Source organism: Abramis brama (assembly GCF_963993115.1).
Source record: "Abramis brama genome assembly, chromosome: 22".
In the NCBI taxonomy this organism is placed as follows: Eukaryota; Metazoa; Chordata; class Actinopteri; order Cypriniformes; family Leuciscidae; genus Abramis; species Abramis brama.
In genome coordinates this window covers 17,025,894-17,040,107 of record NC_139984.1, presented here as the reverse complement: position 1 = coordinate 17,040,107, position 14,214 = coordinate 17,025,894, and the positions used below count along the sequence as shown (strand labels likewise).

Below are 14,214 nucleotides of genomic sequence, written 5' to 3'. Positions count from 1 at the left end.
GTTTGAATGGGTGCCTTTTGTTGTAAAGAAATGTGGGTACTTTCTATAAAAGTTTGAGCACTCAAGCTCATAAATTCATTGAGTTACAGATGCTGAAGCAAAAAGTGTTACAACCATACCCCGTCTCGCCCTACTGCACTTATAATGGAACTGTCAGGGTAAAAACACTTTGTTTTTGGCAGTAACCAGAGGGGACTAGCGATGGAAACTGTACCAGTCTTTTACCAAATTAGACTTTAAGCTTTGAACACGTAGATAATCCCCCCCCAAAAAAAAATCAGTCAGTAAAGCATCCATGAGGTGCCGAATGTAAATGAGTGTGTTGCATAATGTGTTTAAAAATAATTAAATAAAGTTTACGTGGGCTGCACGTGTAGATGTGCGCGAGACCAAAGCATAAATTGCACTTAAGCGAATTCATTTCCATCTCCTGAAACAACTGTGTTTTTTCTTGATCTTCAGACTATCTGGAACTGAACAGGCCTTCTTTGATTTCATGATTAATCCACTAAACAAACTCAATGAACTCAATCAGGTTCATGAATTTATAGACTTCCCTCCACCTGAATGAAAACTCCAAACAAATCTAATTAGGCTATATAATCTGCTTATCTGAATTCTGCCTCCCTCTCTAAGAGTTGATAACATTTGCTCAGCGATGAAGTAAATGCATGTCATTCATAAAGCTGCCTTCAGAAAGTTAAAAGGGAAGGAATTCATGATAGAAGAAATCAAAGTTCATTTTATTAATAAAAAAAACATTCTGTGTCATAATTACTGAAATCATTATTGTGGGCAACTGAAATAGAATTTATATTTAGTAAAATAAATCCTTTATAGTCATGTAAACAAATGTGTAAGGCCACTTGGAGATTGGTCCTGTGCTGCGATTGATGCCACATCAGTTTTAAAGGTATAATTTACCTATAAATTAAAATAGTCTATTTACTCACCCTAGTGTCTTCCAAAACATGTGTGACTTTTCTTCAAAGGCTAAATTAATTATTTATCGCAGAATGTCATACGGCTTCAGGGGCCTTGGAATATTGCACACAGTTCATGTGGATTTACAATTTTGGAGCTTAATAGTCCTTGGTCCCCATCCACTTTCCTTCTATGTAAGACACTCTTCAAAACATCTCCTTTTGTGTTCCACAGGAGAAAAGTCATACAGGTTTGAAATGACAAGAGGGTAAGTAAATGATGACAGAAATGAACAGTTTGGGTGAACTATCCTTTTAATCACCCAGTGGCTTTTAAGAGTCCTCTCTTCCCAAGAGCATAGTGTCCTCTCAGCATCATGGAGAAACAGACAACACAAATGTACCCCCGTACATTAGCTGTATAGTCTCTTCTCATGCTTATTCATAACATATCTGAGGCTTGTTCAGTACCTGTGGTCAATGTGACCACTGATATGAGCCTTTAAAGCAGAACATTCCATGAGTATATTTAGGACATTCATGTCTTTCTCAAACTAGTAAAGAATCTCATGCTCCTCTTCATCATTGGTGTCTTCACAATAGTCATCTTTTGTTTGCAGAAGTGGAAGCTCAAGGTCTGGGTTGTCTCTGACAGGTAGTTGTCTCACCATGGGGCCATTTCCTAAAAAAAGACACAGAGATACACACTAAGAACAGCCAATACCTGGTCTTCAAAAAAACAAAACAATTGGTGTTTCAAAAACAAGCTTTGAGCATTTTCTTCTTCTAGAAACTTGGAGCCTTCTAATGCCTGGTTCAGACAACATGATTTTAGCTCGATTTTGGCATGATCCGTTTGACGTAGGGTATTGTGGGATTACGACAATGGGCACCGGGACGCAAAAATCGATCATTTTATCTCGTATAGTGTGTCATAGTTGCTGCGATGCTTCACAACGGAAAGACTAGCATGTTAAATAATTTTTCGGTCTTCCACAGCTTTCAAACATGCCGAAACGAAAGAGACGATAGTATTTGATTCGTGGAGCTATGCTAGTACTCCTGCCTTTATGATGTTTCCTTGAGGGACTACCACGACAAAGTGAAAAAAGATGAACGATAGCGGAGACGCTTCAGCAACCCGGTGACTAGGCTCCATTTATTTTTACTACTGGCTAAAAATAAAAATATGTTATCTCAAGTTCTCTTTGGAGGATTCTATACTGTCCTCTTCATGCAATCTAGGAACGTGTCAACTGTCAGGTTTTCTTTCTTTTTGGGGCTTTTCTGAGGACAAGACATCCAGTGCAAAACACGCTGCTTTTTTGTTTACATTGTTTACGCTCACAACACCTGTCAGGTGATAGTTCCGCCTTCAATCATGCCAGAAGAGTTCCCGTACTGGCTATATGTGAAAGTCTCTCTTAAAATGTGCTGATAATAATAAATAAATATAGTAATGATGAAAAATGTACATTACAGAAATGAGAACGGTGTGCGACAACATGGTTGAAGGGGTCATGAACTGCATTTTTCTTTAATTTTGTTCTCTGAGGTCCACTTATAATGTTATCAAGATGTTTACATCAAAAAAAATCCTAATTTATAAGTAATAGGCAATTTTCTATCCTGTTTTTGACCCTCTCTTTCCTTTTCTTTTTTTTTGATGGGTGTGCCGCATTTAAGACATAGAAGTAAATGCCCACTGCTTTGATTGGGTAACAGTTTTGCTAATTAAAATAACTTTTATCGTCTCTACACCATTACACGTGTGGAATTGTTTTGAAAACTTACGATGCTGAATAATATCTTGTTACACTGTTGAAACATTTGCCAACAATGTGAAACAATTATGCGTATTACATATGGTTTATCTATCTATATACAGCGGGTGAAATAAGTATTGAACACGTCACCATTTTTCTCAGTAAATATATTTCCAAAGGCGCTATTGACATGAAATTTTAACCAGATGCTGGTAACAACCCAAGTAATCCATACATACAAAGAAACCAAAACAAATAAGTTCAGAAATTAAGTTATGTGTAATAATGTGAAATGACACAGGGAAAAAGTATTGAACACGCTTACTGATATTTATTTAATCCTTTGTACAAAAGCCTTTGTTGGTAATGACAGCTTCAAGACGCCTCCTGCATGGAGAAACTAGTCGCATGCATTGCTCTGGTGTGATTTTGGCCCATTCTTCCACACAGTCTTCAAATCTTGAAGGTTCCGTGGGCCTCTTCTATGTATCTTGATCTTCAGCTCTTTCCATAGATTTTCAATGGGATTTAAGTCAGGTGATTGGCTGGGCGATTCTAGCAGCTTTATTTTCTTTCTTTGAAACCAATTGAGAGTTTCCTTGGCTGTGTGTTTGGGATCATTGTCTTGCTGAAATGTCCACCCTTGTTTCATCTTCATCAACCTGGTAGATGGCAGCAGATTTTTGTCAAGAATGTCTCAGCAAATTTGCCCATTCATCCTTCCTTCAATTATGTGAAGTTTGCCAGTACCATTTGCTGAAAAGCAGCCCCACACCATGATGTTCCCACCTCCAAACTTCACTGTTTTTAGGGTAATGTGCAGTGCCATTTCTCCTCCAAACATGGTGTGTATTATGGCATCCAAACAGTTCAATTTTGCTCTCATCTGACCACACTATATTCTCCCAGTATTTCACTGGCTTTTCCAAATGTTGTGCAGCAAACTTTAAACGAGCTTCAACATGCTTTTTTTCAGCAATGGAGTCTTGCGTGGTGAGCATGCATACAGGCCATGGCGGTGGAGTGCATTACTCACTGTTTTCTTTGAGACAACAGTACCTGCTAATTGCAGGTCTTTTTGAAGCTCTCCACAAGTGGTCCTTGGCTCTTGGACAACTCTTCTGATTATTCTTTTCACTCCTCTATCAGAAATCTTGCGAGGAGCACTGGTCGAGGCAAATTTATGGTGAAATGATTGTCTTTCCACTTCCGTATTATGGCCCCAACAGTGCTCACTGGACCATTCAGAAGCTTAGAATGGTGCCTATAACCAATGCCATCATTATGTTTTGCAACAATTAGGTTGCGAAGGTCTTGAGACAGCTCTTTGCTTTTACCCATCATGAGATGTGTCTTGTGTGACACCTTGGAAATGAGACCTTTTTGTAGGCCATCATTTGGGACTGAACCAGCTGTTATTAATTTACACTAACAGGGGGCTGGATTGCTTTTTAATTACTGATAGTTTTCAGCTGTTGTCTTGGCTTTCCATGCCTTTTTGTAACTCCCTTTCTTCATGTGTTCCAATACTTTTTCCCTGTGTCATTTCACATTATTACACACAAAATCACATTGTTTTGGTTTCTTTGTATGTATGGATTACTTGGGTTGTTACCAACATCTGGTGAAAATTTCATGTCAATAGCACCTTTGGAAATATATTTACTGAGAAAAATGGTGACGTGTTCAATACTTATTTCACCCGCTGTATGTATATATATAAAGTCTTGGTTGTGGCAAATAAAGTTTAAGTACTTGGAGTTCCCACAGTTAAAATTGACAAATGATTACTTGCAGTGTTTAATGTAAACGGAATTATGAATGAATGTGCCATTGTTTGTCTCACTGTAGTTCATCCTATTCGATAGTGAAAACGTATACATTGTCATATGCAGTGTAGTGTTTTAAATAAAATGAAACGTGTTACAATGTCTTACTGATGACAAAACAGATGTTGCTCACTGAAGCTTTTATTCAGTCTCTCTGAAAAGCCTGCGTCAAACTGTCTAGTTTAAAAACAAATCCGGACAAACGACTGACGTGATCTGACTGGAACTTTGTTAAAAATAAAATTCATCCATGCTTTCTTAATGTTAAGATCACAAGGATGTTTTTCCACAACTTGGTACTTCAAAATATATTGTAATCCTTAGAGGCATCTCTATCGTTTTGATGCTGGAGTAATCCTGTGATTTCTTCTGTCTCGTATTTTCTACTACGTGACATGCGCAAATCGGTGGGCGGGACTAAAGAGGCAATGATGTTCTTCTGCAGAGGCGGTCTTTCGTCACACGATGACATAATGTGAAAATTCCCAAACAAGCCACTTTCTGAGCTTGGTTTCAATAAAAGTTGTTTTTGTACAAATAAGGTTCTGAGTTTTGAAACTTATAGGATATTTTTATAGTACTATGACCTCCTATGTCAAAACGCTCACATAATCTGTTACACTTTAATGTATGTCACAATAGGGAAGAAAACATGTGTTGCTACTTCCATTTCATTGCGATTTAAAGTTGCCTTTAGCATTATACCCAAACGCCTGTATGAATCATTGAATTACAAACATCTACAGGCATAATCAGGATTATGATTATGTCTTACCTTTGTTATAGAATGTTTTGAGGCTAATATGTAGTGTTATGCCAGAGAGACACACAACAAAGCCCAACCAGTTCACTGTGCTCATTTTATCCCCCATGAACTCCACTGCCAGCAGCAGAGTGCACACCTCCTACAGAGAGAGACAGAGAGAATGTCTTTGTGAAGAATATGAATGGTTTAAGTCTAATGAAGGCTTTAAAACCTAGCAGAGCTAATGAGAAATGGACATTAAGATGAAGAAGCAAAGATCTTCTGCAGCTTTTTATATTACTTATAGGTATGTAAAAGCAAATAAGAAAATCCTTAAGATGTATTCTCACCTTAAAAATCCCTGCAATGGATAGCGTGAGGCTGGATGTGCGGGACACCAGCAGGAACTCGGAAAAGCCCAGTCCAAATGCCAGCATGCCACCCACAGACAGAGTCACCAGAGTGTAGAGCAAGTGTGAGAGCTCACTGACCCTGAAGAGCTTCTCTGTGGTGCTCACACTCAGTCCTACTCATGAATGACAAGATGAAGAAACAGGCAAGCAACAGGTTACTTGAGACACAAATGCACTGGTAACCAAGAAACATAGCAAATGGCAAAAAAGGTCCAGGTGATTTATTTATTTATTTTACCCCAAGAGAAAATATAAATTATATATTGAATGATGTAGTTGAAACGTATTTTAGAACCATTAAGATGTATCTGTGAATTTCATTTCAAAGGGGGAAAATATATGATATGTAAATTGTAAAGTATAACTATAAGTATATGTTATGGTAATATTAGTTGCACTGAATCAAAGCTCAGGGTTTCTGCAAGGTTCATGAAGTGTTTTTGAAGACCTTTTTAAGACCAAGTAAAGAAAATGTAAGGAATAAATTGAAGGGAACCCAATACGTCAATACGTTCTCTAAATGTAATTGTCTAGGATATCCAGATATCCATTGCTTTTTAATTCATTATACAAAAAAAGTAGCTTGAATCGCTCTGCTCCCAACCACTAGAATATGAAAAAAACTTTTACTGTACCTTCTGATCACACCGCAAAAAAAGTGATGTTCTTTTTCAGCATTCTTGTCTTGTTTTCCCAGTGCAAATGTCTAAAGATTCCTAAATCAAGATGCATTTACAGGAGATGCAAAATAATATTTTTTTGATGATTTCTTGTTTCCTGTGAAAATTTCCTATGATTACTGAGTTTATGATTAAAACAAGTACAAATATCTACCAAAGGGCTCAGAAAAATCAACTTAATTTTAAGGGAACTCATTTTAATTAATTTATATTTTGAATTCGTAACTCATTGACAGACATTTGTTCTTGTTTGAAGCAAAAACTCACATAATTCTGTTAAATTTTTCTAGACATTTTACAGCATCTCAAGTAAATGTATCTTGATTTAAAGATGTTTAGGTAAAAATACTGAGGAAGATATAAATTTTTTTTGCAATGCATGCAACATTTAATTAGTCTGGCTATCACCAGACCAAGCTCAATCTTTTAAGATTGAACATTAGTCTGGGGAGTCTGCTCTGTATTTTCTACTGCACAAGAGGCGTGATCAACAGGCATAGTTCAAATACGCAATTGGATAGTCCTTCTTCAACCAATCAGACCAACGATCCAGCGAAAACTCCAGACAGGAAATGTGTCAACAAACGTGTTGGTTTGGAGCATTGATCAGCGGTTTGCAGAAGCAGCAATGGCATCGAGCGATTTTAGCAGGTTGTGCAAAAAAAACATGAAAGCGAGTGGTATTTACACCCACTCGAGCGATTTGTGTGCTAAACTAAAGCAGCCATTGAGCATTGTCGAGAAGTTAAAAGGAATTGGATTGGATTAAACCCGGCAATAGCGCGCCAGGAGGCCAATTTGTAACGAAAGCAGGATAGAAGAATGTACAGGTCTCCAGCCTGAGCTGCAGGGCGAAATCAAATCGCCAGCAGATCGGGCTGGGTTTACCCAGTCTACATTTAATGCCATGACTTTATGAATTTAGGACCTTAATTTGTGCAAGGATGAATTGAGACTTTTTAAGACCCGCAGAAACCCTGTAAGATTATTTTATAGATTTTTGCTCATTACAATAACATAATGTGTCATTTCTTTGTTAGATAACCCTTAGGGAAGACAAAATACTAAAATACAGCTTAAAATAGCTGACTGACCCTCATTGAGAAGAAACAGAGGAAAGAGGCTCAGGAACATGAGGGGCTGTAGATGGTACATGGTGTCTATGGGGTTCTGAAGCCCTGTGTGGCAAAGAGAAGGACATAAGAGTCACGAGAATTCACCATACAGACCAAACCCAGGTCATAACAACATGCTAACACAGTTCAGCGATCTTAACAGAAACTTTCAATGTTCTCCTCACACCAAGACTTACCAAGCTCTGCTTTCTGCATGAGCACTTGAGTGAGAGTCCAGCGGATCCCTCCGATAAAAGAGGCCAACAAGACCATAAGGAAACCCTCCAGATTAAACTGAGTTGACTTGAGAGTGAACATGAACAGACCGCTGGCTATCAGCAACACCACCAGGATCAGGAATGGGTTCTGTTGGGTTCAAAAGAGTAAGGCAATACACATTACCTACAACAAACACCAAGCCAAAAAAGGGGTCAAGTCCTTCAATATCTCTCACCCCAACATCCTGTTTGAATAAGAAATACATCAACACAAAAAAATAAAACTGCATTCATGACATTTCAAGGGGTCTTTAATGCAGCTAAAATCAAAAGCGGTCTTCGACTGATTTATACTGACATGATTTTACCCTCTTAAAACACTTGGATGGATTGGCACCTGCAAGAAATACTGACTGCTTGCCAACAAAAAAAAATATGTGTATTTTCAGTTGTGGCAGTGACTGGAGCCTTACACCGCGTCTACACCGGTAGGGTGATCACCTGGTTATTGCTCAGTTGCAGGACAGTACATGTGATTTAGCAGGACAATGCGGGACACGTGTGAGTGATAAATTTACTACTATTATTACTTATGTAAAGACTGAATTACATTAGCTGGAAAGCATATTTGCCATCAATTTGGATGATAACATTTTAAATTGCTAACAAACAGTTAATTTTGACCGGCTCAAGCAACCCTATACACCAGACGTGACTGTTGTCATGCAAATCCATTTGACCTTCGTATCAGAAGTAGCGAGCGCTTGGAGTACATCGGAAATAGAATGGGCATCCGTTTACTGTCTGGAATTTGTGAATGCTAACACAGTTCAGTGAACTTTTCAGAAACTTTCAATGATCTCCTCACACCAAAACTTGGTCATAAAGTCTGTGGTGACAAGCTCAAGACACTTTCACGTTTTATTCTACGACATCATTAGCTCAGCCTGCGTTTGCAACCTCAATATGCTTATAACTGTGCTCTTAAGGGAACCAGTGTGATACTAAAAAGTGACATCATACCCGCACCACTCTATTTACTAGACAAATTGGCTGGTAAAAAAAAGAAGAAGTAAATTTCAAACCCTCAGATGCAATCAACTTAATCTGTCTGTAAAGGTCTAAACTAAATGGTTCACACAGCCAAGAGCTCCATAAAACTAAAAATGTTTTTCTAATTCTAATTCTTTTTCAGGGTTTTAAGTGGGTGGTAAAGTACAGTCTTTAGGTATACAGCTGTACAATTAAGCTTGGAGCTACTCTGCAGGCTCTAAAGGACTGAAATTGCCTACTACTGGGCTTGTCATTCAAACTGCTTAGCCAAATGCAGAAAAATATGAAAAGAAAAACACACTGGGGGGTAAAACAAGTTGGTTTAATACCATCTCACAAGCAGTTCTTAAATGTTTTAGTCTCTCAGTGTGACCACTCAAAAAGCTTTTACAGCATGGGGGGGATGGAGGAAACAGATATGGGCAGAGAACAGAGAACTTTTTTATTTTTACATTTCAAAAAAGAGTGAATGCTCTTTTTAAGTTTTTTTTTATTTATTATTGTGACATTTTTGAAAATTATAAAAAAAAAAAAAAATTGAAAACTAAAAACCTTTTCATTGCCATTAAAGTGAAATTACTGAACCTAAACTTAGAGCCTGATAAAAATGCTAATTTAAAAGAAAAATGTCAGATTTTGCATGTGAAGTCTTCAAATGTCTGAAATACTGCACGCTGCTGCACCTTGATGAAAACTTTACATATGCAAAATGTATGTTTAATGTGTCTGAAGTAAAGATAGCTTCTTTTGAACGATAGCTTCATTTTCTTTACTCCACTCCTTTAATCTAAAATCAAGTGTATAAACACACTTACCGGCTCCTCAAGTTTGAAGACCAGGGAGAAAAAGAGAATGAAGAGAACAGCTGAAGACTTGGTCATGGTGTACCTACAGGAAACCCCAAAATCCCAAGTAGTTTTAATTTAACTTGCATTTCCTGAAGCAAACACCAGTACTTATAACCCAGGTCAAGAATAGCATACAAGTTAAGCCTGGAATAAACTACACGACTTTTAGTTTGATCCCAACTATTCAGGGAAAATCAGTGTTCGGTATTTTAAAGTTTTCATTGTCATGCATCTCCTAACAATGAGATGCATGTTTCTGCGTGAGTTTGTTTCATTTGGAATTACTTGAATGTCTGGTAGTATGTGATGCTCAGTCATTTAGTGATGCCCAGTTTTTTTCTGTAACTATTTACAAAGTTGGCAACTGTATGATGCCCAGTGTTTAAAAATCTGTTATGATTCTAAAATAAACGCTACATCGGAGCGGAATTACCGCTGTCATGACGCTCAACACACATTTATTTTCTTGTTAGCTCCATACAAGGTGGATCTGAATTGTTTAAATATAAGCACAGAAGACCAATCACAATTTAGTATGCAAATTTTAAGACAATCTTATCAGACAATGTCAGAGGATTATTTTGCAATAATGACCAGCTGATTTTACATTTTCTCATTAATCATAGAACTACTTAATATCAAATATATTAATAAATGAAGAAGACATTAATATTTATTTTAAATTACCTGATTTTGTGAGAAAAAGTGTCATACGAGACAATGGATTGTCAGAAACAACACTAATATATACATTTTTATAATTTGAATGGTCATTAAACAAAATATTTGACTGCACAATCAAATGACCGACCAATCAGAATCAAATATGCAATAAAAAAATATGACTGCGCATCTAAGACTAAGAATATCTACAATTTTTTTTTGATTGTCTGTGTGTCTGTAGTACATAGGGTTACGGGATTTTTTTTTGTAGGTAATAATAAACAACATGCTTACAAACTAATAGTGATGAAAAGGAAGCTCCAGTTGGACAGTCCAATATCCAGCGCTGTCGCCAGGGCTGATGGACAAAGACAAACAGTTGTATAGATATTATGAAACACACTCACAATAATACAAATTTTAGCCAGGATGAAATAATCTATGGTAAAACCTGAACATGAATTGATCATGAATGTATGACGCTGAGGGTGTGGTTAATTAATAGCAAGCAAAAGATAATGGTCTTCTGGACAAGACCCCCAAATATTCAAGCAGAGAAAATCAAGCAATTAGATTCTCTCCGTTCTTGACACAATCAATGTGGACTTCACCCTCCCAAACTGTGTTGGATAAAACCAGCTATCTTTTTGTTTATCTCTTCAGCAACCATTATGACACACAATCAAACACATTTCTGGTCTTTGCACTCACTGATGACTTTTTCCAAAACAAAAAAAAGAGAAAAATGTTCACCTGTTGGGGCTACTTTAGAAAGGTAAACCTTCCAAGGAAGGATTACTCGAGGCTTTCCCGTCCAGCAGTGCATGGCAAAGCGTGTCAGTGTAGAGAAACAGAATATTATAGCAAGATGGACCAGGGTCATGAACAGAGGAAAGTGGAAGTCCTGGGGCAAATGACAAAAACATAAAAACAGACATTATACAAAACCAAAAAGAACTTCTCTTCAAAACAAAACAAAAAAACTCAAATTCAAGTTTCAAGAAGGATTTTTATGCAAATGAACTACAACTCACCTTCATGAGCCACTTGTTGTAGAACGTTATGCCAATGGAAAACACATAGTAGAAAAGCACCAGGCCCACAGTGCGCAGCGCCCTACAGAGGAACTGCATCGGCCACGCCATCCTGGACAACCCGGATACAACAAGGCGCAGCTAGGCACTGTAAAAAAGAAAGGAAGGTAACAAGAATTAACCAGAGCCAGTCACTAAGTATATTAACTTGGAAAATCAAACTCTGAGTAGGTTGGTAAGAATATGCAGGGCCAACATTTCTTAATGTGCGCGATTGTGTCGTATTGATCAGAGAAGCACTTGTTGAAAAGTGCCACAAAACAGCTGTAACGTTACCGTTATAATGACTGGTAAAGAACCTGCTGAAACCTACGATATCTTGTTTTGTTAGTTATTTAAGCAATAAATGCTAGGTTTCTTTTTTAATAAAATGCTGTCCTAAGCCCTCGCGAGAACTTAAAACCTTGTTACCTCACTGATGCTTTGACAGTTTGAGCACGCTGACTGTGCCATTTACAGCTAACAGTACTAGCTAAGGTCGGTGATCACATATGTTCTTACCTCACTGTTTACATAGTCCTTGTAAACGAAAAGCTGGTAGCATTAAACACTATGTAACCATCATTTGCTGGCGTGCTTCTTCTCACAGCACTAGGGTGACATTAGCGCGCGAATCTGCCATAGAAATAACTTGTTTGTGAACCTAACCTAGTCAGTCAGTCAGATACCCCTGTGTAGTTACTTCTGCTGTGACGTGGACGTTGCTCTGCTGACACATGCGCTGCAATCCCGGGAAAATTTGAAATCGAAGCAGATGTTTTGAAATTAAATATTTATTAATCATATTCTTCCTGCGTGCAAAATCTCCAATCACTTGCCCAAGCCACTGTGAACTGAGCGAGCAATATCGCAGAATGCTGCTATGAGCTGCGCGTTAGCTCCGTTAGATTCGTTCTTTTGTGTTGGATCTTTTTGGTGAATCAGTTGAACCGGTCTAGACCCAAACAAATCGTTCTCGAATCGGACTGAATCAAACTGAGCCGACAACTCATCAAAAAAAAATCTAAAATAAGATTAAATAAAAAAAAGCCAGTTCAATGTTTTACTTTACAATTGTCTGACTTTAACTCTTTAGCAAATACAATAAAAAAATAAAATTGTTTTTTTTATCGCTACACTTAGAGTCAATAAACTGAATAAGACATACAACCGTATATAACTTTAAACAGTTTAAAATGATTCCTTTTGCTTTTGTGCATGTGAAATTTACGGTTCACTTTGTTTGGAGCAAAGAAAGAATGCCACGTTGTGACGTACAATAATCACTGTCACTGTATGCATCATCCAGAACTCTAGGTGGCGCTGGCGGTTGCAGTGTCTCCTCCAGCGTCGTTTGAGATGTAAATGAATGAACAGAATTTCCTGTCTTTGCATTTGCTGGTTGTTTTGTTTTGCTGTTCGATTTTCACATGTAAGTTATATTATACCTTAACACGGTGCCTGTTAGTCTTTTTATACAATAGAATGTTTTACTCTTGTGTTTGCATGGCTGTTTCTAATCAGCGCGTTGTATTTCGTTTAAAGAATGGCTGAGGAAGAGGAAGATCCTGGTTTTGACGAGGATTTAGACGACGGAGGTAACGGGGTAGATTCGGGCCAAGGTAAAAGAAAGCGGCTTTTTTCGAAGGAGCTTCGCTGCATGATGTATGGGTTTGGAGACGACCAAAATCCGTACACCGAATCAGTGGACATACTGGAGGATCTGGTCATTGAGTTCATCACGGAGATGACACACAAGGCGATGTCTATAGGGCGTCAGGGCCGTGTGCAGGTGGAGGACATCGTCTTTCTCATCCGCAAGGACCCTAGAAAGTTTGCGAGAGTGAAGGACTTGCTCACCATGAACGAGGAGTTGAAAAAGGCTCGCAAAGCCTTTGACGAGGCCAATTATGGGTCTTAACAAGGCCATCGGTTGCTATGTTATTTTCCTCAATCGACGTTAAAAGTGTTTATTCTTGTCTGTAAATCATGGACCTGTTGTAAATCTAAGCCCACTTTTCTAATTTCTCCGTTTTTTGCAGTTGCAAGACAATTCACAACTCATTTCAAAGATGATTTGTAACATTATTATAGTTTTTTTTTTGTTTTTCAGTTGTTGAACATTAAAGATATATTAAAGCTTTAATGGAAGGCAAAAGGTTTTATTATTTTAAGAAGCATTTCTGTACATCTTGAAATTTCAATAAACATGGCAATTTCTTATTTATAAGATGACATGTAAAGAAACCTTAATACAGTCTTTAATGACAGTTTAGCATATGCTAATGTTAATTTCCCTTAAAATGTTTTGTATGCCGCAAGATAGTCCTAAAAATATTATAGATTGTGATGAGAAGACCACCAGGTGTCCTTTACAATGAAGATACATTGTGTGTGATTTAATTTTTAATTTTTTAATATTAAATATTGAAGAAAAACTGAGATTGTTGCAAATTGAAGGGTTAATCTAAGTGTAAATTGTGCCTGATAATGTTTAGAAGTAGCCTATAAAAAAGCATTTGCAATTTGTTAATAAATGTAACTAATTTAGATTTTTGCTTTGGATATTTTTGTCACATGATATGCATTCTATTCATAGCTTAGACTTGAGTGTATACAATACACTAATGCATGTTGCAGTATAAACTGGATTATTATTTGTCTCATTCATTGTTCTTTTAACATTTTGTAGTTTTTTCCAGTGCGTGTCAATCAGAGAAATGAGGAATGGATTTAATTTACCAGCTTTCAATTCTCAGTTATTTGCATTATTAGTGTTCAACCATTTAATTTGCAAATAATACTCAGCAGTCATTGACCAGATAAACAAGACACAATTTACTGATCTCCACACTTGTAGCACACAAAGAATGTCATGTTAAAAATCT

The 14,214-nt window shown here is 37.3% G+C and overlaps 2 protein-coding genes across 3 annotated transcripts; one reads left to right on the top strand and one right to left on the bottom strand.

The window, feature by feature from the left end:
- Window positions 1-722: 722 nt before the first annotated feature.
- On the bottom strand, window positions 723-12,476 carry LOC311073055 (solute carrier family 35 member C2-like). The gene is made up of 10 exons (XM_084098478.1): window positions 11,849-12,476; window positions 11,288-11,435; window positions 11,007-11,157; window positions 10,548-10,611; window positions 9,558-9,630; window positions 7,669-7,837; window positions 7,451-7,534; window positions 5,614-5,789; window positions 5,294-5,423; window positions 723-1,605 (listed from the first exon to the last, which is right to left on the bottom strand). The coding sequence occupies exons 2-10, from the start codon at window positions 11,396-11,398 to the stop codon at window positions 1,478-1,480; spliced, it is 1,086 nt and encodes a 361-aa protein (XP_083954604.1). The 5' UTR covers window positions 11,399-11,435; window positions 11,849-12,476; the 3' UTR covers window positions 723-1,477.
- On the top strand, window positions 11,321-13,992 carry taf13 (TATA-box binding protein associated factor 13). Of its 2 annotated transcripts, XM_084098482.1 has the most exons (3): window positions 11,321-11,454; window positions 12,636-12,758; window positions 12,872-13,992. In XM_084098482.1, the coding sequence occupies exon 3, from the start codon at window positions 12,873-12,875 to the stop codon at window positions 13,245-13,247; it is 375 nt and encodes a 124-aa protein (XP_083954608.1). In that variant the 5' UTR covers window positions 11,321-11,454; window positions 12,636-12,758; window position 12,872; the 3' UTR covers window positions 13,248-13,992. The 2 variants fall into 2 exon arrangements, with proteins under 2 accessions (XP_083954608.1, XP_083954609.1); XM_084098483.1 differs by lacking the exon at window positions 12,636-12,758 and having other exon boundaries at window positions 11,327-11,454.
- The last annotated feature ends 222 nt before the right edge of the window (window positions 13,993-14,214 follow it).